The 25497-nt window shown below is 55.0% G+C and overlaps 3 protein-coding genes across 4 annotated transcripts; 2 read left to right on the top strand and 1 right to left on the bottom strand.

Moving 5' to 3' along the window:
• Positions 1-1144: 1144 nt before the first annotated feature.
• On the top strand, positions 1145-5701 carry PSMD4 (proteasome 26S subunit ubiquitin receptor, non-ATPase 4). Its single transcript, XM_087880682.1, has 10 exons — positions 1145-1344; positions 1618-1758; positions 2264-2378; positions 2777-2863; positions 3128-3196; positions 3285-3500; positions 3992-4100; positions 4633-4764; positions 4906-4973; positions 5329-5701. The coding sequence occupies exons 1-10, from the start codon at positions 1319-1321 to the stop codon at positions 5494-5496; spliced, it is 1131 nt and encodes a 376-aa protein (XP_087736808.1). The 5' UTR covers positions 1145-1318; the 3' UTR covers positions 5497-5701.
• A 582-nt stretch (positions 5702-6283) lies between these two features.
• Positions 6284-8711, bottom strand: LOC148111480 (uncharacterized). Its single transcript, XM_087880683.1, has 6 exons — positions 8570-8711; positions 8330-8479; positions 7700-7819; positions 6972-7082; positions 6626-6743; positions 6284-6475 (listed from the first exon to the last, which is right to left on the bottom strand). Exons 1-6 carry the CDS (start codon positions 8633-8635, stop codon positions 6447-6449), a joined length of 594 nt encoding a protein of 197 aa, XP_087736809.1. The 5' UTR covers positions 8636-8711; the 3' UTR covers positions 6284-6446.
• A 1939-nt stretch (positions 8712-10650) lies between these two features.
• ZNF687 (zinc finger protein 687) lies at positions 10651-24997 on the top strand. Of its 2 annotated transcripts, none has more exons than XM_034425043.3 (9): positions 10651-11107; positions 16335-18631; positions 19314-19492; positions 19626-19802; positions 21120-21282; positions 21385-21714; positions 21910-22022; positions 22176-22317; positions 22984-24997. In XM_034425043.3, exons 2-9 carry the CDS (start codon positions 16355-16357, stop codon positions 23449-23451), a joined length of 3849 nt encoding a protein of 1282 aa, XP_034280934.2. In that variant the 5' UTR covers positions 10651-11107; positions 16335-16354; the 3' UTR covers positions 23452-24997. The 2 variants fall into 2 exon arrangements, with proteins under 2 accessions (XP_034280934.2, XP_034280935.2); XM_034425044.3 differs by lacking the exon at positions 10651-11107 and adding an exon at positions 15554-15635.
• Positions 24998-25497: the final 500 nt, after the last annotated feature.

Raw genomic sequence — 25497 nt, 5'->3', positions numbered from 1 at the left:
TTTTGTGACCAGCTCAGCCAGTTCCCGTCCTTTGCTTCGCCTCGAACTGCGCTTTCCGCCGCCGGTGGGACCCCTATTTATACTTGGCGCTGTTCGGCTCCTAGCCAATAGCGCCTGGCTGCCTCACTGGGGGCCACGCCATTGGTCCGTGGCCAGCGGCCAATCGAGAGTCCGTTTTCCAATGGCTCCGCCCATTCCCAGGTGTACCAATGAGACGCGTCCCTTCGAAGCCCCCTCGCTCTATATAAATAGCAGGAACCCTCCTCCTCCGTCTCCTTTCGGTTGAGAGCGTGTCTGCGTACGGTAGTCGAGCTCGGCTTCACTTTCGTTCAGTCGCTTCGAGGCGAGCGGCTTCCTTTCCTTCGTTCCTTCCAGGCCTTAGCAGGCTCTTCTGGGCTGGAGTCCCCTCCCCATACTGGGGCGCCTCCAGACTAGCTAAACTCCAGTCCCCATCAGCCCCAGCCAGCAGGAAGAGTGGGACATGGATGATGGCTATCCCCCTATGTCAAATAAATGATCCCCATAATATAGAGCAAGATAGAATTCTTCATTGGCCAAGTGTGATTGGACACACAAGGAGTTTGTCTTTGGTGCATACGCTCCCAGTGCACACAAGGAGAATAAAATCAATAAAAAGATAACAGTGATAGTCATAGGGAACAAATAAGCAATCAAATCCTATTAGAAAATAGTCAATATAAATCTTTTTTTAAAAAATAGAACTTTATTGTCATTGGACGTGTACACACAGTATGCCCATACAAGGAAATTCACTTAACACCCAAAGATCAACACACCTGCTCACAATCCCCAAACACCCCCCACCCACCCACCCCCCACAAATCTTCAGGATATCCCCATAATATATGTACGTAGATAGATATTTGTATACACATTTATATTTACACATATACGTATAATTTATAAATTACATTGATGCTATATACAAGTTATACAATTTGTCTTTGTGTTTTTAATAGGCTGTACACCGCCCTGAGTCCTTCGAGAGAAGGGCGGTATAGAAATAAAATTATTTATTTATTTTATTTATTATTAATGTATTTGTGTTTCGGGAGGCCTGTATGTAACACACGCCTTGAGAAAGAAAAAAAAAACCCCACTCACAAAAGTAAAGTCCGCGCCTGCGCGTCCCGCCCACGAAAGCCCCCGCGCAGGCGCTAGAACTACCCCTCCCGGGATGCCCCGCGCCCCGACCTGCCAAGAAAAGCGACGCTGATTGGTGGCGGGGCAGCGGCCGGTGGGACAGAGGCAGGAAGCAGAGTCGGGGGGCGCCGGTGGGGCGAGCAAAGGGGCCGCGATGGTGCTGGAGAGCACGATGGTCTGGTGAGCGGCGGGAGAGGGCCGGGGGGGGCGGAAAGGGAGGGGCGGGAGCGGCCGGAGGGGGCGGGAGCGGGTTTCCCTGAGTCACGGCGGGGTCTGGGGGCGGCGGGTGGGGGGAGGGGAGGGGTCTCCCCCGGGGGGGGCGGCCGCCCTCCTTCCTCACCCGCGGGGGGGGCTCTGGGGCTTCCCCCGAGGCTGAGGGGGGGTTCACGGCCCCCCAAGGGCCCCCCTAAGCCCCCTCCCCCTCTCTCCTCCGCCCCCTCCCCAAATTCGCAGCGTGGACAACAGCGAGTACATGCGCAACGGGGACTTCCTGCCCACCCGCCTGCAGGCGCAGCAGGACGCCGTCAACATCGTCTGCCACTCCAAGACCCGCTCCAACCCCGAGAACAACGTGGGGCTCATCACGCTGGCCAAGTGGGTCCCCCCGCCCCCCCCGGCCTCTGAAGGGGGTGGGCTGGATGACCTCTGGGGGTGGGCTGGGGGGAACCTTCGAGCCCCCTGGGACTCTTCACTGGGAAGGGGGTCGGACTAGATGGCCTCTGTGAGGGCCCTGGGAGAGTCTTAACCTCTGCCTTTCTTCCCCTGCTTGGCCTGCCTTTCCCGGATCTCACTGGGAGGGCTTTGCTTTTTGTTTTTTTATTTGATTTATATGCCGCCCTTCTCCGGAGACTCAGGGGGGCTTACAGTGCGTTAAGCAATAGCCTTCATACTTTTGTATATTTTATACAAAGTCAGCTTATTGCCCCCACAAACTGGGTCCTCAATTTACCTACCTTAGAAAGGATGGAAGGCTGAGTCAACCTTGAGCCTGGTGAGATTCGATCTTACAGTAATTGCAGACAGCTGGTCTTAATCACAATGCTTTTAGTCTGCTGAGCCACCAGGCCCTGTTTTTGACCCTGGCCGGTTTGTGTTGCAGCAACTGTGAGGTGCTGACCACCCTGACGCCGGACACCGGCCGGATCTTGTCCAAGCTGCATTCGGTGCAGCCCAGAGGGAGGATCACCTTCTGCACCGGCATCCGAGTGGCTCACGTAAGCTGCCTCTCTCACCCACCCCCAGGTCTCTCCCTCTCTGCCTGGATGGAGTCATTCCCCCCACACCGGCTCTTGCCTCGGCTGTGCCTGCTGGGACCTATGAGGCTTGAGCTCAGAGAAGCTTTGAGCAAACTTCCAGAGCGCTCTGGTGTTCTCTCTGCTGAGTAGATGGGTGGCATCGTCCAGTAAATGAAGGATGGCGGCCAGAATTCTAGGCAGCCCCACTTTCCAAACTTGGCAGGTGTTGGCTCTTCCCCCAGTCCCCTCTTGGGGCGTTGATGCAGCAGGCAGAAGCCGAGACCCAGGCCGGGGAAGAAGGTGAAGGGCTGGACAGAAAGGGTGGGGGGATGGAAGTGGGCCACAGCCCCTCCCCTAAAACTCTTCCTCCTTTCCAGCTGGCTCTGAAGCACCGCCAGGGGAAGAATCACAAAATGCGCATCATTGCCTTTGTTGGGAGCCCGGTGGAAGACAACGAGAAGGATGTGAGTGATACAAAAGACAAAATACCTCAACATATTTTAAAAACGTAGAAGCCACAGTCCTGAGAGAGAGAGTTTAAATAGAATAAACTTCAAAAATGCTGCTGAGCTAACAAGTCCCAGCATTCCTCACCCTATAGCTGGGATTCATCAGGAGGACCCCACATCCAGCCTTAAGTATTCCCAAACGGAGCTCCTGTCCTTGGTTCAGGTTGCCCCATCGAAGGAAGGGCCGTGATGCCCTCCAAACGCCTCCTTTATTTACAGCTGGTGAAACTGGCCAAGCGGCTGAAGAAGGAGAAAGTGAACGTGGACATCATCAACTTTGGAGAAGAGGTGAGGGGACCCCCAAGTTGGCTTTGCAAATCAAGTCTTTGGGGTGACCTCATTTCCCCAAACGTCTCCTTCCCTCCCTGCTCTGTAGGAAGCCAACACGGACAAGCTGACGGCTTTTATCAACACCCTGAACGGCAAAGACGGCACCGGTTCCCACCTGGTGACGGTGCCTCCCGGGCCGAGCTTGGCCGATGCCCTCATTAGCTCCCCCATCTTGGCCGGAGAGGGAGGAGCCATGCTGGGCCTGGGGGCAAGCGACTTTGAGTTTGGTGTGGATCCCAGCGCCGACCCAGAGCTGGCTTTGGTAAGGCAGGCCGTGGCGCTCTGGAAATTTGCTTTCTCCAACTTTTCAGGCAGCTGGTTGCAATTCCCTGAATGTCTGCGTTAACTGAATTGTGTAAGGCAAGGGTGCCCAACCTTGGCAACTTTTGTGGACTTCAGCTCCCAGAATTCGGGAGGAATTCTTGCAGGACGGAAGCAAAAAAAAAATGGTTGTGTGGTATCACAGTGGGTATCTGAATTGTGCCCTGCCCTCCCCACTGTCCATGGGACAGTCTGTCTAGCAGGGGTCTCCAACTTGGCTCCCTTTTAAGACGCTCCCAGAATTCTCCAGACAGCCAGTGATGGCTAAGGGACTCTGGGAGTTGAAGTCTATAGGCCTTAAAAGTTGCCAAGGTTGCCCCCCCCCCCGCCCCCCGAAAATAGTCTAAGGCATTCTGGTAAATGGATCCCAAACTGCCTGGCCATCCAGCACCATTGGGGAAGGGGCCGCTGATGTTTTCTCTGCCCCTCCAGGCTCTCCGAGTGTCGATGGAAGAGCAGCGGCAGCGGCAGGAGGAAGAGGCTCGCAGGGCGGCTGCCGCCTCTGCTGCCGAGGCTGGCATTCCTGCCACGGGTGGGGATGGTAAGAGAAGAGCTTGGCCAGGGGGGAGGGGGTTGGGGGGGTTGGCACACACTTCCTCTCTTTCGAGGCCCTTTGGCTTTCCTCATTTTCTGAGCCAGCAAGAATTGAACTCGTGTATGTGTTCAAAACGGGAGAAACTTAACATTGTGGCATTATATTTATCCATAATCAACCAAGGGGTAATATGTGTGTGTGCGTTTGTCTTTTGTCCTTTTTCACGCACAATTTTCTTAATTTTTTTTTTTTTTGGTTTCATTTTTTTTTCTTTTTTGCTTGTCATTATTTTTTGGGAATTTGTATTTTAACTTTCTGAATTGAATAATTAAAAAAAAAACTGGCTCTCTCTAGCTGGATGGCACACGGAATTAGTCTCAAAACCATCTTTGAAAATGTGGGAAAAGGTGGCCAGGCGTTTGCATGCCAACCGGCAGAACCTGGGAAAGCTGAGAAATCGCCCCCTCGCCTGGGGCAGCTTTGAAGGCCGCCACCTGCCAACGTGAACTCTCTTCCTTATATCTTTTCTATGTTTCAGATTCAGACGATGCTCTGTTGAAAATGACCATTGGACAGCAGGACTTTGGCCGAGCCGGTCTGCCTGACCTCAGCACCATGACCGAAGAGGAGCAGATAGCCTACGCTATGCAGATGTCTCTTCAAGGAGCTGGTGAGCTGGGAGGAGGGGGTGGCAGGCCGGGGCAATCCCAGCGAGGCTGCCTCCACCGCCATTCAGGCCTGGAGAAACTTGACCAGTGAAACTGGTGTTGCCACCAATCTCTTATCTCTCTCTCTCTCTCTCTCTCTCCAGAGTTTGGGCAAGGGGAGTCGGTGGAGGGGGAGAGCTCGGCTGATATGGACACGTCAGAACCCGCCAAGGTTTGAGTTTTGGGGGGGCTAAGCTGGGCTTGAAGGGGGCAGCGCTGAAGACAGGAGCCTCTCCAGACTGCTTGGGGGTCTCATGAGACAGGGTGTCCCCTGGCTCAGGTTCCCTTGCAGCTTGGGGAAAGCTGACCAAGCGATTTTTTTTATTTTTAAATGAGAAGTCACCAATGATAGCAATGCAGGAAAGGGAAAATTCTGGCACGGTGTGTACCTGGGCCTGGTCTCCTCTCCTGCCCACCCAGCTTTCCCAGAACACCTGCTTTAGGGCGTGGAGGGGCTCCCATTGTGGTCTGTTCTCAGATTAACCCAGTTGTGGCTTACTGTGACTTCCGACCCCTTCCTCCCTCAGGAAGAAGACGACTATGATGTCATGCAAGATCCTGAATTCCTCCAGAGCGTTTTGGAAAACCTGCCGGGGGTGGACCCCAACAATGAGGCCATCCGCAACGCTATGGGGTCCCTGGCCTCCCAGGCCTCCAAGGAGAACAAGGAGAAAAAGGAGGAAGACAAGAAATGAGCGGGGGGGAGGGGTGGCCGAGTCCCTTCTCCTCCTCCTCCTGTCCACACACCTCCCTGGTTGTATAGCCTGGTAGCGTTCGGTTTCCATAATCTTTCTGGGCGTGTCTGTCTGCAGGGACGTGGGGTCCTGGGGGAGGGATGGGGTCCTTTTCACATTTTGCTTCTGGTTCAACAGTTAATAAAACCCTTAAATTTTCTCTGTACCTGGTGTGTTTCTTTGAAGCAGGCACCTAAAGCGTCCCCGTGTGTGTGTGTACGTGTGTAAACCTCCGTCTCTGTAAAAAGTTGAGATTTCATCCTGGTGTAATTGGAGAATGCCCAGCTCCTGAGCCTCCATCCAGATCTATTTCTCCCCCGGCTTCTGGATCCTTGTCTGTTAGATGCTCCCGGAGAGAATTCTAGCAACACGTAGAAACGGCCCTCTCCTAGAACCATGATTACTGCCGATTAAACACTGCATCGCTTACACCAGCGAGTATCTCTCTCTCTAGGGTGGGTTGCAGGAAGAGAGAGAGGTGTTAGGCTGTGGTAGCCAAACATCAGAAGATGCCTGGAATTGCATCCGACGAGGTGAACTGCAGTTCACAATCCCTCATGCCTGCGATTAAGCTTTGTTAAGTCTGCTGCAACCGGGACCGGCTCCTATTTTTAGTTCAACATTTAAAGATCAGTCGCTGTGAACAAGACTCTTCTGGCCGCCTCCACTCCTCCCCATGTTCTTAACAGAGTTGGGAATTTTGGAAACGCAGAGGGTTTTTCTTAACTGAATTATCCAGACCAAAAACTTCCACGTTCTCTCTTCTTTATTAAGTGCTACAAATTCAGCGATTTTTAAAGGCGGTGGGGAGACGGTCTCGTGGCTTATGGCTTGTCTTCCACAGCCGTGCAACCGTCTGGTGGCCTCTTCCGTGGCAGATTTTAGTAGGAAGGAATAAGGGGATGTCTTTCCTAAGTAGGTCTGGTTCTCGGAGAAGCCACTGAAGAAAAGAAGAAAGGGTCTGGCTTTGTTGGAATGAGGGAAGGAAGGTGGGTTATGTTAGGAAATGGCCTTGCATTCCCCCCACCCCCAAATCTGGGATGCAGAGGGAGGCCTCTCTTGCCCATCTTGACCCATCCATGCAACTTACATGCTGAGCTTCCAACCAGGTATGTTGGCTTGTTGCTGCACAGCAAAGAGACTAGGCCTCCCAGGGCCCCCGTTCCCATCATCTGTACCTCCGCGGTGATCCCCAGAGTGACGTTTTTCTGCAAGAGAATTGAGAGCAAATTTGGCTTTGGATCACCCCTGTCCTCCTTCCCTTCGCCCCCATTTCTCTGCTTCCCAAGGCAAGAGGGAAACGGCTGGAGAAAGAGCGAGAAGCAGAGCTGGGTGGCTGGACCATTTTATGCAGAGCATCTGGGAGCATTTGCTCTGCAAGGCGAATAAATAGCATCCCTGCCCCTTCCCTTTGCCCCAAAGCAGCAGAGAGTTACCAGGACAGCTTGGAAGAAGCTTTCCAGCTCTTGGCAGGAGGGCAGCAGTTCAGAGGGGTCCATTTTGCGGGTCACACACCCCTCCGGCTGGCCGTGATACACCATCAAGCGCTGGAGAGGGAACAGCCCATAGACAAGAGGTTGGCATTCCCTGCACATCATCTCTGCTCCCAGTAAATCCCAACTAAACGCCTCTTTCCTACACATTAGAGGGATCATTACTCCCACTGGGCAAAACAGGATCCAAACACACCCCACCACCGTTCAATTAAATCTGATCAGACTTGGGGGGGTGGGATCCATTTCTGTAGCTGCAAAATGACAAAGGGAGACGATGCATTCACCAAAAAGTGTATCAAGTACTTTCCTTCATGGCTCTCCACTCCCTGGAAAACCGAGCGTGGCCTTTCCTTCCACCAAGAGTTTTGCTATTTAAATGTTGTTTTAAAAGAAGGGTAAAATGCAAAAGCATTTTACATTTGTAACCAATGAAGAATATGCTGTCCTGGCTCTCTACGTTTTGCAATTCAAGCACTGATGTGGGATATCGGCGAGTGCTTTAAATTCCCTGCTCTGGAGATGGTGAAGGGAAAACCCTCAAAGCCGTCCTTCAGCAATTCCAGGGCCCTTTGGCTAAACTAAGGAGGCTATGCCAGAAAAGGAGGGAAAGGCAGAGACAAGCCCAGGTCACCCCTCAAAGCTCCAGCTTGATGTCGTCCGTGACTCACATTTCTCAAATCGCAGGTAATGCCGGGCGAGAGGCCCTGTTCATCGAGCTCGCTGAGAGCCAAGAGCAGGGATGCTTCATTTTGGACGTTGACTTGTGCAGGGTAGCCAATAGCGCCCCTCTTCGAGCAGGGGAAAGGAAAAAGAAAGTGGGGAGACTGTCAGATTTGGGTTCAAGGCTTTGCCAGCAGAGCATCTGAAATGCCAGCTGTGTCACAGGACACAATCCTACCCAATCTCATTCCCAGCCTACATATTCCTACAGTGGTTTTTTTCCCCAGGTGCACTGAAATTATTACCTGTTCGGGTTGATTTACTTTTATGGATCCAATATCTGGCGTCTGGAATGCAGTATCCCCACTCTATTCTGGTGCTCCTTCACAAAATTAGTACAGTACATGCAGTTTTGGCATATTCCGATCACTGCCTATGTTGGTGCTGTGTTGTGATCACGCTTTATGATTGCATTGGCTCCTGGCCAGATGCTGGGTGTGACCTCCCTCTTTTAACCTGACCGGCTCAGAAATGTAAACTTGGCCATCTCTGTTCTGTGCTCCGGCCCCTTCTTAATGAGTGTCCTAATTAGCACCATTCAGAGACAGACAGTCCAGCCGCTGCCTCCCTTTCGGTACCTGGAGACAAGAGGTTCGCCCCAGGAATGTCGCCACGAGGATCCCAACGATGCTGATGGAAAGAGCAGCGATGGCACCCACTGTCAGGATCACCAGCTTGTGGTTCGAGCCTACGGGAGTCTTGGTGAGCTCCAAACCGGAGTGGAGAGACTGTCAAACCAAGTTCAGAAAGAGACAGACAATACAACCCAAGGTCAATGATCACAAATGCCCAGTCCGTATGCCTTGAACCCCACTTACATAAGGAGGGCTCTTTGGGTGCAGCTCTCCTGGCCAGGAATCGGGGTGCTTCTCTTCATTGGCCATGTCCTGTGGGATGGGCTCCGGGTGGAAGCACACGATGGTAAGGAAAAGGGGGTCACGTTGCCTCTTTTATAGCATTTGACTCGTCAAAGCCTCACCCATCCGGCTGGGAGCCGAGGCGAACAATGTGCCTCTATAAATTTCCCAGCTCGGCATCCTCTGAGCTAGAAATCTTTCTGTGCTTCTCTGACACCCAGTAAATTTGAAGGTCATGAGGCAGGATTAGAAAACAGGTATTTTCCCCTCAGGTAAGAAAGTCCCTTTATTAGAGAAAATGCAGAGATGCCCAGCCTACGGTGTGGGATATTGTCTTCCTTTTTTTTTTTTTTTTTTGAAGACAGTTACTAGAGTTGAGTTTACGCAATTCAAAGTCTTGTTAATTTTTTGGAGGCATTGCTTTATCTCTTATCTCAACACTCCAAAAAGTATTATTTTGGTGACTGTTGGCCAAGGTCCATGCCGAGGAACAGAAAGGGAAGATTCAGTGTATTGCTGCATCATCTTTTGCAATCCGATGTCCATTGAATAAGGTGTTTCTTTCTAAAAGGTGAAAGAAAAAAAGAAGAGAGGTTGAAAACAGTGCAGGAGATAAGTACAAGCCCAAGCCAAAAACAAAGCCATCCATTTCATCTCTCCTGTTGCAAGAAAAGCGAGAAGAGAGGCAAAACAAGAAGGCGGCCTTTGTTTCAGGGTCCAAGAAGACGGCGGGACAGAAGGGCCTGTCTCTGTTTCCCTGTCATTTTGTTCAGGTCAGGTTGCACCACCTGATATTGGGAACAAGGTGCTTTTGAAAGGGAGGCTCCGGAGCTGGTCGTTCACCCCAACTGCTCTCCCTTCGAGGAAAAGAGCCTCGTCACGGTGGCCTTGGAAGGTGTCCAAAGCCCGGCCTTGTGTGGGGGGAGACAGAGACCCTGGCCTCGGTGGATCACAAAGGGAAGATTGTTCCAGGCTGGACTGGCATGGTGAGCCGGCCAGGGAGATCAAGATCTGGCTTGGCACGAGGCAGGTGGAGAAACAAAGCACAAAGCCGCCTCAAGGAGAGGCAGGAGGCCAAGGGTCTCGCTCTTTTGCTGGGCCTAACACTCCGGCCTCCTCAGGGTTCTAGTTTTCATGGGCGAATCTGCCTTGCAGGGTTGGTGTGCAGAGCTGAAAAAGCAATTAGGGTTGCAAGGTCAAAGGTCATCTGCCGCAAAGTTTTTTCCACTGGCTTTTCCTGGTTTTCCCAGCCATCTCCCAGCAACACCCTTGTGAGGTAGGCCAGGCAGGGCAATAGTGGCTTGGCTTGGGTTTTCCATGCTGGCTTGTGCAATAAGCCTTGGCTTGGAGAGGAAAGGAAGCCAACTTTTTGACCAGGCTTCCTTCCTCCAGGCCAAGGCTTTCCAAACTTGGCAACTTTTAACACTTGGGGACTTCAACTCCCAGAATCCCCCCAAATAGCTGGCTGAGGAATTCTGGGAGTTGAAATCCACAAGTCTTAAAAGTTGCCAAGTTTCGAGAGCCTTGGCCTAGGGAATTTTTAAAATTTTTAAGCACAAATCAGTTTCATGTTTTTTTTTATTAAAAAGAAGCACACTTTCCCCTTGCCGGAAGTGTAGGGTGATTAATATCGCCCACAATCCTTTGCGCTCTCCCACATGCGCCCTTTTCTCCCAGGCGCCCTTGCGCGGCTCCCGTGGCCTCTCCCTCCCATCATGCCCTGCGAGTTGGTGTTTTTCATGTTTTCAATCCCTTTGAGGGCGGACAATTCATTTGAATGACGGGAGTAATACGCAATAGGATGATTGGAACACGAGGATAAAGCCCCGCCTCTTCATAGTCGAACACCAATAGGTGGTTCGTTACACCTGCTGCAGTTGCTGTGTTCTCAAGCAATGAGTCAATATAATGAATGTCCCGCCTGAGGCGGATTTTCACCAATTGAAAAGCGACATTCGGTGTCAGCCTGAGTGACGTTCGTATGAGCCAATGGCAACGAGAAGCCCCTGGGCAACTATGGCACTCTTAGCCAATAAAACCGATGGGGGGAAGCTCAGCCCGACGAGTGAATTCCCCCAGCTGGGGCGCACAAAACGAACTCCCCCGGCCAGCGGATGAGGCGTGCCGAGCGTCGATAGGCAGGCCGTCCAGCCAATAGATCAACAAGACGACAGGAACAGGCTAGTCCCCTCTGCTTCCTCGCCTCCAATGAGTACCGAGGTCGAAGTGGGCGGTGCAACCCGCTGTAGCGAAGGCCCTTGACCCTATAGCCATCCGGAGCGCCTGCTCCCGCCCTTGAGTGACGTCTCTCTCGGCCAACGGCAACCCGCCAAGCCTCTGGAGTGGCGGGCGAGCGGTCCAATGTCGGTTGGCGAGCGCTGGAGGGGGGCGAAGCAGGAAGCGGCCGAGGAGGCGGAGGCCCTCAGTACAGTCGGAGAAGCGCCGAGCCGACCGCGAAGCCCCCCACGCCGGGCCGCCGAGGGGGCCGGGCCCGCGCAGGTAGGAGGCCGTGGGGCCGCCTCAAGGCGGGGGGAGGTTCTCTTCCCCTCCCCCGGGGCCCCCAAGAGGGGGTGGGGGCAGGGCAGCCGCGTGGGGGGTCTCCCCCCGCCACCCCCCCAGCCCTGGGGAGCCCCCTCCCCTCCCGGAGGCCTCTGCGACCCCCCCGAACCCTCCCCCAGCCTTCGAGGGGTAGGACTACAAACCCCATTTCCCCTGGACTCCAGATCCCATCATCCTCTCCCGCTCTGCCTGGAGAGAAAAAGCCCCCCCCCCATCTGTGCCTTTTTTAAAAAAAGGGAACTTCCAAAATAAATACAGCCCCCCCTCAAAACAAAGCCTACCTGGAGGGAGGGAGGGAGGGGGGGCTGCTGAAAATTGCATGGGGGGTTTCTTTGATTCCCCCCCCCAAAACAGGAAGACCCCTCCCCCATTATGACACTGGGCTAAAATCTCATTAATGCAAAAAAAGGGGGGCTATTTTTCCATGGAGGGGGCAGATCGGGGGGGGGCAGCCCTAAAAAAAGGAGGGGAAGCTTTGAAGGAGCTCAAGGGGGGCTTCCTGGTGTTTTCTCTCCCCCCCCCTTAAGAGGGATGAGAATTAAGGGAAATGAGTGGGGGGCTTCCTGGGGTTCCCCCCCCCATTAAGAGAGAGCAGAATAAATGGAAATGAAGAGTTTTGGGGGTCCTGCAAATCCCCCCCCCCAACATTATTAACATGAACCTGCAGCATCTTCTCTGGCGACTTCTTTGTGTGGCAGTGCTGGGCGTTTTAATATTTCACCATTTTAAAAGTGGTTTGGCTGTGTAACTTTTAACAAGCCTCCAGATTTCCTGTCCGCCCACCATGCGAGTCCTTACCGGCCCTGGACCTGTTCAGCTTCTTTTCCCCCTTCTTTTTAACAAAATTAATCAAAAGTCGCTTAGATTATTACGGGCATCATCTACCTGGGTTGGGGAGTTGGAAGGTGTGTTTGGAAATGTTGAATTGATGCATCAGTTTTGGGCAATGCAGAGTCATCGTGTGCAGGATCTAAATGGGGGTGGATTTTATGTACTTTTATTTTATGCACTTTTGAAGTCTGGAAATTTCTCTTTGGGGGGGCTCATAGCCATGTGTTATCGGTGAAACTCGGGGCAGGGGGGGAAAAGTTGTTAAAGAGTGCACAAAGCCCCTTTCCCCAAACCTGCAATGGGGAGAATTCATCTTTAATTCACTTTTGTTCTTTCTAAATCCCGTGCAACTCTTTTCTGTCCAGCAGACAAAACTTGGGCTCTCCTACTGATCTGTGCCGAAGGCTTTGGGGGATCTTTGCCATAACTACATAAATGCCCACATTGTGTGAATTTGATTAAAGCAGAAAAAGCTGAATGGTTTGAAGAGGAAGGTTTAAATATTTTTTAAATAGATTTTTCTTTTTTTAAATTTTCACCCTGAGTCCTCCTAATCCTTGAGAAATTTGTAGGTTGCAGAAACAGCCAACCAACTATTGGCTTTTTATTAATGCTTTTTCAGAGGCTTCTTGTTAAAAGTGCCACACATTGGGGCATTATTGGGTTTTTTGAAGTGTGGTGTCCACTTCCTGTGGCTTCCTTCCTGGGGAGGGGGGTTTGTTGTGAATCAGATGGCAGGTATTGGGGAAGGGGTGGGGTGGGAGGGGGGTGGCTGGCCAGAAAGTTTGGTGTTTTTGCTGATGCTAGTTTTGGATTCCAAGGCAGCCACTTAATGCTGCCTTTCTTACTGTTTGCATTTGAATTGGTGCCATCTAGGAGTGACTTAAAACACTTGTTGCTATTGATCTGCCCTTTATGCCCTGGGTGATAATGTGCCTTGTGGGCTGAGAAATCTCTTGACCTGTGTTTGTTATGCTTAAGACTCCTGCCATCTCCAGCCAATCAATATTGTATTTTCATTAAAATTAACCTCCCTTCCCCCTTCAGTGAGCTTGGAGTTGTCTTCTTTTTTTTTCTTCCCCCTTTCTCTTCCCTGCCTAGTATTTTTAAGTTAGCAGATGGTCCTGTCTTAATTCTCTTAAATGGACTGGAATTTAATCTCTTGCCAGACATGGCTTGGTCGGGTCGGGGGTGGGCAGCTGCCGTGGGCGTTAATTCATCTGGAATAGTAAACTCTCTCCATGGAAGAAAAAAAAAAACACACCACTGCTTCTCGCCCAACCTGTTTCTGGGGTGGATTTTGAACCCTGTGCTGGGGAAAGAAAGGAGGTCAGATGCGGGGAGCTTGAAAGTGGGTGATCTGTCCCTGCTTTGGAGGGCGAGGAAGGGGGCGAGCCTTTGGATAACGTCTGCAGATGAAAAATCCCCGCTTGGTGTTTGTTTCGGCCCCTGCCCGCAGTGTACTAAAGGTGGGGTGCGAAGAGGTAAAAAGCAGGGAGAACAGAGGATGAAGACGTCCGGTCCAGTCCGGTCTGTGGTGCTAAAACAGAAGCAGGCTTTGCAAGATCCTGGTCAGCAGGTGGGCTTCTCTTTTGCCAGCTTCTGCCCTTCTCATTCATCCTCTGAATTAATTTTCCACCCTCGACCCAAAATTTCTTCATAAGAGGAAATGGTTCCTCTGTCCTCCTTGGCTGGGGTGCAGGCGAAGAGGAGCCGGTGTTAATTGCGCACCCCAGAGCCAAATCACTGGCCATAAATACTGGGCCTTTATTTCCAGCCCCTCTTCTCCACACACACACACACACACACACCCTGTGGCTTCAGCCTCCTAAGACTTCCAACCCCAAAGACATAACAGTTTAATTTTCCATCACACGGGTCCATTTTTTTAAATTTTGGGGATCCAACAAGGGGGGGGGGCAGCTGTGTTGCAGGTTTGCTCTGGAGAAGCACTGATTCCCGGCGGGTGCAGCTGCCCCCAAGCGCAGGCCGTGGGGTGCCCTGTGCGATGCCCTGGCAGAGAGCAACCTAGCAGGAGAACCAGCTGTTCCTCCCCTAGATTGGCAGCTGATGGTCCCCCCATCAAAATCCCTGTGCCCGCCCTCCTCAGGCGCTCCACCTGACTGACAGTGGAGATTTAAATCTCTCCCAGGGGAAGCCCGGCCTTTAGGATTGAGGAGATCAGGAAATCTGCTGCGGGGAACCTTGAAAGCTTCCCTTCTTTCCTGCTTTGCCCCAGCGGAGGGGAGCCAGGGGTGTCGTTGGTTTGAGACGAGGAAGAGGTTTGTGTACCTTGGTGTGACTCTGTTTTGGTTCCTGGGTCTAGGAAACCGGTCTGTTTGGGATCCGTGCGCAGGGATTACGAGGGATCCCCCCAGAGCGAAGCTTTGAGTGTCACCTCCGTAGATTTGGTCCATCGTGGAGACTGTCAGCTGTTCCCGCACTTACCAAATAACTTCAGCAGAGTTGGGGGTGGGTGGGAGGGTGGGAGGGAGGGAAAAAAGAGAGCTGTGGAATAACTTGGGGTGGACAAATTGGCTTTTAGTCTGAAACTGCAGCTCTGCTGTTTCCAAGAGTTCCTGCACCAGAGGCGCCATGGGGAGAGGCCGGAGGGCCCGTAATGGGGGTCTAGGAGACCCCTGCCAGCGTTGCTGAAGAGTCCTTTAGAGGGCTTGGGCCTTCCTTAGCAGGCAACGCAGCCGCACTCCTGTACGCAAGTGCTCCCTGGGCCTTTCCTTGCAGGCAGGGAGTCCTGGCCAGGGGCTGCCGTTCAGCTTTTGTGGCCTGAAACGTGGCTTGAATCTGCTGGATCAACAGAATCTGTTGAATCTCCCCTGCTGGAGGATCAGGCGTGCCCTGGGGCTGCTCCTGAAGAGCTGTGCCGCGGTGGCAGTGGGTTGTTGGCACACGTGTTTATCCAACCTTCCTTGGAGCAGAAGCTTCACACACACACACACACACACACACACACACCAGGCCTCCCTCTCCCTGCATCCCTCTCGTAGACCTCCCCCACTTCCAGAGGCAGAGAAGGGGGGGGAGGGGGTGAACGAAGGGCCGAGGCCTCTCACGGCCTCCCCCCTCTGGTCCCTTGGCATGGCGGAGCCTTGTCTTCACCCTGGCGGCCCTGCCTGGTGATGGGCCTCCCTTCCTCCTCTTATCCAGCCAGCCCTGGTTTTCTCTCTTGCCCAAGGGCCCAGTCGGCCCTTCCTGCCCTCCACCCCGTGCTCCAAGGGGGTGGGAAATGGGGGGGGGCTGCTCCTAACTCCGGGTTTTCTAGCATCAGCAGATGGCAGAGCAGGGCGCCTTTGGGGAGAGGGGGGGGCGTAATTGCCCAACGTGCCAGCGCCTGGGCTGGAGAGGAGCAGAGCCGGGGGAAAGGTAGCCCTGCCTTCCCCTCCCTGGCTCGGCCCCAGGGGGGGAGCCGGGTGCTTGTTTTCCTCCGCATGGCTTCCCTCCCCACTCTTCCCTCTGCAGCTGGCGCTGGCTGGGGAAGCTGGGCAGAGGGACTGCGCCAGCCTGCCTCCCTCCCCAGGCGGCACCTGGCTTGCTGGCCTGGCAGGAGATAGAGGCCCTCAGCCACCACCCTCGCCACCCCTGTGCCCGTCTCCTGGCCTCTAGGGAGCCTCCTCCTCAGGTTGGTGAAGTGATCCAGCGTGGAGGGAGGGAAATGGCATCCTCGCTGGGCACTGCCCTCCTTGCTTCTCCCCTCCTGGTGGGAAAGGAGACGGGTTCTGCACAGAGGCTCAGGCAGGCGGGCGTGTGCTGGTGCCCCTCAAGATTGGAAGAGGGTCCTGCATCCCTCGGAGATTGGCCGGAAACAAAGGTGGTGGGACCTCAAAAGCATGTAAAAAAAAATGCCAGTAGAAAAATAGGGATCCCCTTTGGTCCCTCCTAGGGCAGCCCTAGATGTCCACACAGCATCCCAGGGTCACCGGATCACCTTTTGCGACTTTCCGACAAGCAAAGTCAAGGGGGAAGCGGGGTTCACTTAACGACTGTGTTCCTAACGTAACGGCTGCAGTGATTCAGTTAGCAACTGTGGCAAGAAAGCTCGTAAAATGGGGCAAATCTCACTTAACGACTGTCTCGCTTAGCAACAGAAATGGGCTCCATTGAGGCCGTTAGTCAAGGACTGTCTGTATTCCGCCTCCGAGGACAATGATAAGCTCTGATTTGGGGCCTTTTGCTGTCCTCTTTGGCCTCCGTGGGGAGGTGGCCGTCCGGCCAGCCCGACTCCCACCTCTTCGGAGAGCCGCTCAGATCAGCCGGGGGGGAGGGGAGCCTTGACCCCGTTTTGTGCCTCTTGGCTTGACCGCTGGCCCTTGTCTTCCAGAGCCTTCCGAGCCCTTCGCCATGGGGGACATGAAGACCCCGGATTTTGACGACCTCTTGGCGGCCTTCGACATCCCTGACATCGACACCAGCGAGGCCATCCATTCGGGCCACGAAGAGGCCGAGGCTCCCGTCCGTCCCGTCCCCGTGGAGGCGGCCGCCCCCGAGCACGTCCTGCCGCACGCCGACATCACCACCGTCAGCGTCATCGTGAAGAACACCGTCTGCCCTGAGCAGCTGGAGCCGGCGGACGGGCGCCTGAAGGACAGCGGTGGCCACCCGGGGGGCTCCCGCTTGCTGCAAAATGGCTTTGCGGCTCCCGAGGTCCCTCGCGCCTCCCCGGTCTCCTCAGCGGAAGCCGTGGCCCCCACCAACGGCGAGTGTTGGGCCCTGAAGGAGAAGGCCTCCAAGAGCCTGGATCTCTTCTCCCCCTTCAGCCCCGAGCCTGACAAGGACGGGGAGGCAGACCTGATCGACCAGCCGCAGGGATGCAAGGCGAAGGAGCAGGGCCTTGCGGGGCCGGCCATCCCCCCGGCGCCCCTCTTGTCCGCTGCCCCCTCCCTGGACGGCCCCGAACCTGTCGAAGAGAGCCTGGGACCCTCAACCCCTCCGGCCTTCCCTCCGGCCTTTGAAACTGGCCCTCCCGGTGGGATGGGCCTCTCGCTGACCCCTCCTCCTTCTCTTCCTCCTCCTCCTCTTCCTCCTCCGGCTGCTCCTCCTCTTCCGGCTCCTCCTGTGATCAAGCAGGAGGTGGACTGCGAGATGCCTTGTCAGGGCTCCAGCCCGTTGGGGCCACCCAAGTCCGCTTCTTCCTGCTACTCCGCAGAGACGTCCCCCCGAGTCCCCTGGCCCGGCTCCGAAGCAGACCTGGGGGGAGACCTGCCCGACATCAAGCGCCCCCTCTCCAGCCCTCGGGAGCAGCTCTTCCAGGGCTCCCCACAAAAGGGAGCCAGTCCTGGGCCCCGGGCCTCCCCAAAGCCCCCCGGCGATGGGTCCCTGAAAGAAGAGCCGGTGGAAAAGCCACTGCAGTGCCCCCCGGCCCATTCCAGTGGGGAGGAAGAGGAGGAGGAAGAGGAGGAGGAGGGGGACCAGAGCCCCGGTTCCCCCTCGTCCAGTTCCTCGCGGCCCCTCAAGGTGAGGATCAAGACCATCAAGACGTCCTCAGGGAGCATCACCCGGACGGTGACGAGGGTCTCGTCGGAATCCGATCCGGGAGCCGCCAAGCTGTCCTCGGATCAGGGGGGCCCGGAGATCCCGGCGGCCGGGGATGCCCTTCTCCCTGTCGCCATCGCCCAGAAGGAAGAGGCCGCTCCGGAGAGCCCCGGCCCAAAGGCCCTGGCGGCCGGCCCGGCGAAGGCGGCGGAGGCCCCCAAGGTGGTCAGCGTGCAGCTGGGCGACGGCACCAAGCTGAAGGGCACGGTGCTGCCTGTCTCCACCATCCAGAACGCCAGCAGCGCCATGCTGATGGCGGCCAGCGTGGCCCAGCAGAAGGCGGTGGTGCTGCCCAGCAAGGCCCTGGCCAAGAGCATCCTCAGCCTGGTGCCCCAGGCCCTCCCCAAGGCCCCCGAGGTCAGGAGCGGCGGCCCCGCCCCGCCCGCCAGCCAGAAGGTCAACGGCACCACGGTGGTGGTGATGCAGCCGCAGAAGCCCTCCCCCCCCGTGGCCGGCACGGTCATCTCCCGCAGCCAGTCCAGCCTGGTGGAGGCCTTCAACAAGATCCTGAACAGCAAGAACCTGCTGCCCCCCTACAAGCCCAACCTGCTGCCCCCCGCCGAGTCCAGCCTGGCCCTCCCGCCCCTGGGCTACCGCTGCCTGGAGTGCGGGGACGCCTTCGCCCTGGAGAAGAGCCTGGCCCGGCACTACGACCGGCGCAGCCTGCGGGTGGAGGTGACCTGCAACCACTGCGCCAAGCGGCTGGTCTTCTTCAACAAGTGCAGCCTCCTCCTCCACGCCCGGGAGCACAAGGACAAGGGGCTGGTCATGCAGTGCTCCCACCTGGTCATGCGGCCCATCGCCCTCGACCAGATGATCGGCCAGCCGGACGTGGCCCCGCTCGTCTCCCTGGCCTCCCTCAGCCAGGCCAGCAAGGCCGCCTCCCCGGCCGGCCTCGCACCGGACGTCGGGGTGGCCAACGGAGGCGCCGGACAGGACCTGCCCGTCCTGCCCCTGGGCGGAGGCGGCACTGAGCAGCTGCCGGCCACCAACTCCTGCCAGTGCCTGGAATGCAAGGAGCAGTGCAAGGACAAGGCCGGGCTGGCCGCCCACTTCCAGCAGGCCGGAAGCATCTCCTCCTCCACGGTAAATGAGGGGAGGGGGATGGAGGGGTGGGGGGTGGGGGGCGGCAGCTGAACTCAAATCTGGGGTGTCCCCTGGGTGGTTGGGCCCCCGGCTCTCCCTGCCCTTCAACAGAAGAGACCGGACAGCCCCTTGTCTGGAATGGGATGGGCCTCCTGTTGGAGCAGGGGGTTGGACTAGAAGACCTCAAGGCTCCCTCCCCACCCTGTTATTCCGGCCCCATGGGTTGCAAGGCTGCTTTGGGGGAGGGGCCTTGGGTGGTGGAAATTCACCGTGGGTGGTTCCTCCCTATGGAAGACCTTGCACGGCTTAGTCCTTGCTTAGTGGCTGTCTTGCTTAGTGACGGCTATCATGGTCAGCAGTCCTTGCCTTGAGAAGAGCTTCCAGGTCTGCAAGGGAAAGGAAAGCCGAGGAGATCGTAAACGCGATCACAGCTTCACTTAGCAATCCCTATTTTGCTGAATAACCGTGCTGGCGATTGCGGTCGCTAAGCGAGGACCACCCCTGCAGCCTGCAAGGTCCCATATCCAGAGGCAAGGCAGCGCTGGACGTCTTCTGCAACTCAGACAGAATTTGAAGCCCCCCCCCTCTGGGGAAAGAGAAGGAGGGCTGGCAAACCCAGACTGGCACTGGGTAAAGCCCCCCCCCCACTCCCTTCTGCTTCCCCTCCCCCCCCCAATTCCAGGTGTGCAACAGCTGCCCGATGATCATGGCCAACCGCTGCAGCTTCAGCGCCCACCAGCGCATGCACAAGAGCCGGCCGCCCCACGTCTGCCCCGAGTGTGGGGGGAACTTCCTGCTGGCCAACTTCGACGCCCACCTGAAGGAGGCCTGCCTCCATTTCTCCCGCAGGATCGGCTACAGGTAGGATGGGGCGGCATCCTGAGCTCCCCTCGCCTGCCCTCCTTCAGGGGATGGACGCCTCTCCCGGCCTGGCAGCCGGTGGGCTTGGAGGGCAGCCGGTGCTGACCCACAAGCTCTCCCCGCTTCCCGCCAGGTGCCCCAGCTGCTCGGTCGTCTTTGGCGGCGTCAACTCCATCAAGTCCCACATCCAGACGTCCCACTGCGAGGTCTTCCACAAGTGCCCCGTCTGCCCCATGGCCTTCAAGTCGGCCCCCAGCGCCCACGGCCACATCTACACCCAGCACCCGGGCTTCAGCAGCCAGCAGTCCAAGTAAGGTTGACCTGCGGGACAGACGTTGCCTCCAGAAGAGGTGGGTGGTCCCTCCAGGGAGGCTCCTCAGGAGAGACCGGACGGTCACTGGCCTGGAATGGGCCGGGCTCTCCTGCCTTGAGCAGGGGGCTGGACTAGAAGACCTCTGAGGTCCCTTCAGGCTCCTATTCTATATTCTATTCTATTCTATTCTATATTCTATATTCTATTCTATATTCTATTCTATTCTACATTCTATTCTATTCTATTTTCTATTCTATATTCTATATTCTATTCTATATTCTATATTCTATTCTATATTTTATTCTATATTCTATTCTATATTCTATTCTATATTCTATTCTATTCTATTCTATATTCTATATTCTATTCTATATTCTATTCTATTCTACATTCTATTCTATTCTATTCTATTCTATATTCTATATTCTATTCTATATTTTATTCTATATTCTATTCTATTCTATATTCTATTCTACATTCTATTCTATTCTATATTCTATATTCTATATTCTATTCTATTCTACATTCTATTCTATTTTCTATTCTATATTCTATTCTATTCTATATTCTATTCTATTCTATATTCTATTCTCTATTCTATTCTCTTCTCTTCTCTTCTCTATTCTCTATTCTATTCTTTTCTATTCTATATTCTTTTCTAGTCCTATTCTATATTCTATTCTATATTCTATTCTATTCTATATTCTATTCTATTCTATATTCTATATTCTATTCTATTCTCTATTCTATTCTACATTCTATTCTATTCTATTTTCTATTCTATATTCTATTCTATTCTATATTCTATTCTATTCTATATTCTATATTCTATTCTATTCTCTATTCTATTCTACATTCTATTCTATTCTATTTTCTATTCTATATTCTATTCTATTCTATATTCTATTCTATTCTATATTCTATTCTCTATTCTATTCTATTCTATTCTCTTCTCTATTCTCTATTCTATTCTTTTCTATTCTATATTCTTTTCTAGTCCTATATTCTATTTTATATTCTATTCTATTCTATATTCTATTCTATTCTATATTCTATATTCTATTCTTAATCTACTCTTTTATTCTATCCTATCCTATTTTCTATTATTATGTATTCTTATTCTGCATTCTATTCCGCTCTACTCTTGTTACTCTTATTCCTATGCCATTCTGATCCGAGGCCACCGTGGGGTCTCTCTGCCTGTCCTGGCAAGGGGGGGGGGATCCCAGTTGGAGGGCCGAGGGCCCCTGACGGCAGGAAGGAGACCCCCCCTCTCTCTGACAACCCCCCCCCCCTTGGTCTGCCTGTGCCCAGAATGATCTACAAGTGTGCCATGTGTGACACGGTCTTCACCCACAAGCCGCTGCTCTCCTCCCACTTCGACCAGCACCTGGTCAACCAGAGGGTCAGCGTCTTCAAGTGCCCCGACTGCCCTCTGCTCTTCGCCCAGAAGCGGACCATGCTGGAGCACCTCAAGGTCAGGAGGGGGGGACGGGACAGGACGGCCGAAGCTGGGGAGGCAGGGAAGGGCGGCCGGAACCCGGCCTGACCGCTGCCTCCGTCTCCCTCCGGCCCTCAGAACAGCCACCAGCAGCAGCAGAAGCCCAAGGAGGAAGCGGTCAAGAAGCCGGCCCCCGCCGCCCCCTCCGCCCCCAAGCAGAGTCCGGCTGAGGAGGAGCCCCCGCCGCCCCTCCCCAAGCCCTCCTCCTCCTCCTCTTCCTCTTCCTCCTCCTCCGAAGACGACCCCCCCAGCTCCCCCGAGCTGCGCAAGAGCAAACGGGGCCGCTTCCAGCGCAAGGGGGAGATGGGCAGGCGGTCGCGGAGCAACGGGTGGACCTGCGGCATCTGCCACTCCTGGTTCCCCGAGAGGGACGAGTACGTGGTGCACATGAAGAAGGTCCACGGGAAGGTGAGGGGGGGGCACAGGGCGGGGAGACCCTCAGCCGGGGTGGGGGCAGCGTCTCCACCTTCGCCTCTTTACCTGGGCAAACCCCCCTGCAGTGCCAGCCCAACCAGGGAGAGCAGCCCTTTTTGTGTGTGTTGGGGGGGGGGGAGTCATACCCAGTTTTACCCTCACCCTGGCATCTCCCCCCCCCCTTTTCAGTGCGTGAAGAAGTTCCCCTGCCATCTGTGCGAGCGCTCCTTCTGCTCCGCCCCCAGCCTGCGCAGGCACATCCGGGTGAACCACGAGGGCATCAAGAGGGTCTACCCCTGCAGGTAGGTGCCTGCCCTCTGCCCACGCGGGGGGGGGGGAGGGCCTCGGGGTCTCCTGGGCCGCCCCCCCTCAAGCTTCCCTTCCTCTGCTCCGTGTCCCCCTCCCTCCCTCCCTCCCTCCCTCCCACCCCTCCCTCCTCCCTTCCTTCCTTCCAGGTACTGCACGGAGGGTAAACGGACCTTCAGCAGCCGGCTCATCCTGGAGAAACACATCCAGGTGCGGCACGGGATCAAGGTGACCGACGCCAACCGGAGCCAGGAGGTGCTTGCCACCCGCTTGGGCTCCAGGAACTCCCAGGTATATGACCCCCCCAACTCCCCCAGCCCGAATTGTCTGCAGGAATTCAGAGAAACGTTGGCAGCCTTAGCAGGGGTGGCCCAGGCTCTCTCCGATTTGGGAGGGTGTGTGTGGGGGGGGTTGTCTGAAAATGGGGGAGGCTGAGAAAGGCAGGTGGGGGGGGTCTTTCAATCCATCAGAATGTGGTTAGGGGGCCCATATAGGCAGTCCTCGACCTACGACCACAGTTGAGCCCAGAATTTCTGTTGGTAAGCAAAACATTTGTTCAGTGAGTTTTGCTCTTATTTTACGACGTTTCTTGCCGCAGGCGTTAAGGGAGTCCCTGCAGCTGTTCAGTTAGCCACAGGGTTGGGTTCCCCCATTGACTTTGTCCAGCGGTCCCCAAGAGGGGGGATCCTGTGACCCCCCAGGACGCTGCGGCCATCATGAATACGAGTCAGCTGAATACGAATGTGAACTGTGGTTCAGTTGAGGCCTGCCCTGACTCAAGGATTTGCTTCCTGGAGGTTTTGCCTTTTTGGCTGCCTTTCCTGTCTTTGTTCCAGAGAGAGAGAGAGAGAGAGAGAGAGAGCTGCCCCCTCCCCTTGTGGCTGATCTCTTGGGTGGGGGTCCCTCCAGTCCCCCCGGACAGCCTCAGTCACCCCGCCCTCTTCCTTCGCCCTGCAGGGGTCCAGCCGGAAACGCAAGCTCTCCTCGGACGACGGCGACTCGTGCAGCGAAGAGCCGGACAGCACCACCCCGCCCTCCAAGACCCCCAAGGGCAGCCGGCGCTCCCCCTACCACTGCCGGAAGTGCGGCTACGTGGCCCCCACGGCGGCCGACTTCCAGGAGCACATCCCCCGTCACCGGACAGGCGAGAGCGCCCACCAGTGCCACGAGTGCGGACTCTGCTTCACCTCTCAGGTGTCCCTCAACCGCCACCGCTTCATCACCCACAAGAAGAAGCGGGGCGAAGGGGAGGCCGGCGTCCCCCGGGGAGGCCCTGAGGAAGGCTCCCCCTCGGCCAACGAGGGCAGCCTCTCCTGCACCGTCTGCGGCAAAGGCTTCGACACCCAGCTCAACCTCAAGACTCACTTCCGAACCCACGGCATGGCCTTCATCAAGGCCCGACAGACCGGGGGGGCCGAGAACTAGCCGGGCCCCGGAGCCACATCGGGGGGGGAACGTGCCCCCCGTGGCTCCTTCCGTGGCTCGAGTGATGGAGGCGCCTTACTTATCCTCCCAGCACCGCCTTCTGCGGCCGCCTCTCGGGAGTCCCGGCCTCCCTCGGCTGGCAGCTGGGGGGCCGAGTTGGGGTTTTTCACGCCCCTCGTGGTCCAGTGGCAGGGAGGCTCAAAGCGTTAAATCCACTCTCGCCCCAGAAGAGACCCCCACGGTAGGTCAGCCGTCTCCACGTCGGGAGGGATGGCTGGACTTCAGCCCTCACCATCCTGTCCCGCCTGAACGATGACATGAGTGTTGAAGTATGATGCATGAAGAGGACACGCGTGTTTGCGGGCGACTTCCCCGTCAAAGGCAGGTTCTTCGCACTGGTTCTTCGGCCGTCACCACTCCGGTTTTCCTTTCCTGTCTGAGGTTCCCACAGAGAAGAATTGGGGTTTCCCCTCACCCCCTGGCTTTGATGCTTCTCCACCTTTGGGTGGTTCCCCCCCCCCGCCCCCTTGTACTCCAGATCATGGCTTGATTCCAGAAAACGAAGGAAGATGGCTTGGCGTCTCCTGGGCTAATGATGACTAGCTTAAAACCAAGAAAAGCCAGTTTTTATCTCTCTTTCCAAACCATTCCAGGCCTCAGAATATGGAGGTTTGTGCTTGGCCCCCCGTTTCTTGCCCTTGGCATGGTGCCCTCCCAGCATTGGGGTGAGGGTCTCTGTCTCGTGGTCCCCTCTGTTCCTTCGTTGGGAGTCCAAAATGCCTCAAGAGCCAGCTGGTGCTTAGGAGAAAAACAGGTTAGCCCTCGATTTTACAAGCAACAAACGTGTTGCTTGTAAAATCCAAATTTTGCAGGGTCTGAGCGAGGCGTCTACACCTGGTCAGACGGGGGCAGGAGAATGGGGAGGGGGGCTCTTTCCAAATGGGCAGGGCCTCTTCATAGGTGGGGTGGCTGCCCCTCAATTCGGTCCCTGGGCTCTCCATCGGGGGGGGGGGGGGTGTCCCAGTAAAGACCAGGATAATCATGTTATTTATCTGCCACCCAGATTTCTATAGTCTGTTCCCTCCATCCCTTCCCTCTTCCCACCCAAACCCTCAAATTTCTAGCCCCCATCCTGACCCCCGAGCATTCCTCCTCCGGTTTAACCAAAATCCGAAGCCACCGAATTCCCATCCGGTATCCGCCAGATCCGCCCTTTGGAAAATGCTGGAATTCCAGCACAACCTTCTTATCTGAACACTTGAGACTACGGCTGCGGGTTCGAGACAGGCGCATTTCCATGCTTTAGGCCTTCACATGCTCTGGAATCGGGAAAATGACTTTTTGGGGTTGGGGTTTTTTTGTTTTTTTTTTGGTCTTACGGCGTTTCCTTTTGGGGAAGGGGGTCTCTTGATCTGTGTTTCTCTTAGTTTCCTGGGTTTGGTTTGGTTTATTATTATTTTTTTGAGTTGTCACTAACGAAGCGCGTGTCCTTTGAACCAATCGTGTAACATAAAAGGAAAAAAAAAAACATACGAATGAAAGCAAACAGGTTGAGTGACTGGTGCTAAGTGATTATTTCCCAAAAGAGCAGAAATGTGAGCAGAAAGAGCCTTTCGCTGCTTGGTTTTTTAAAAGAAAAGAGAGGGGTTAAAATTAGGTTTTTATTATCATTTGCTTAGTTAGGTCCGTGTTAAATCAGTGCTCCCGGACTAGGGAATTGTGCAGAGTCAAATTTTCTTGCTGGGCAGCTCTGGCAGGCCAGAGGCTGGTGGTCTTTAGGCCTCCTTGGGGTGAGTTTTCCTGTCCCCTCCCCAGAGTCTGGGGAAGGGCCCTCTCAGAAGCTCTTACTCTCTCGTAGACTTCCCTCCGTATCGTGGCTTTTTCCCCGGGGGCCAAACACGCGGCTTCTCCGTCTGAGCCAGTCGTGGCTCCTTTGCAGTGGCAGAGCTCCAGGTTTGGGCCAGTAAATTTCACACGCGCCTTGGGCTAACCCAGTCTGCTTCCTTAATCGTGGTCTGTCGGGAGAAACCCCCACCCCCCCACCGC

Source organism: Pantherophis guttatus, chromosome 18, assembly GCF_059756535.1.
Source record: "Pantherophis guttatus breed Tessera chromosome 18, ASM5975653v1, whole genome shotgun sequence".
NCBI lineage: Eukaryota > Metazoa > Chordata > Lepidosauria > Squamata > Colubridae > Pantherophis > Pantherophis guttatus.
The sequence above is the reverse complement of the archived record's forward strand: the minus strand, read 5'-3'. Positions and strand labels throughout refer to the sequence as shown.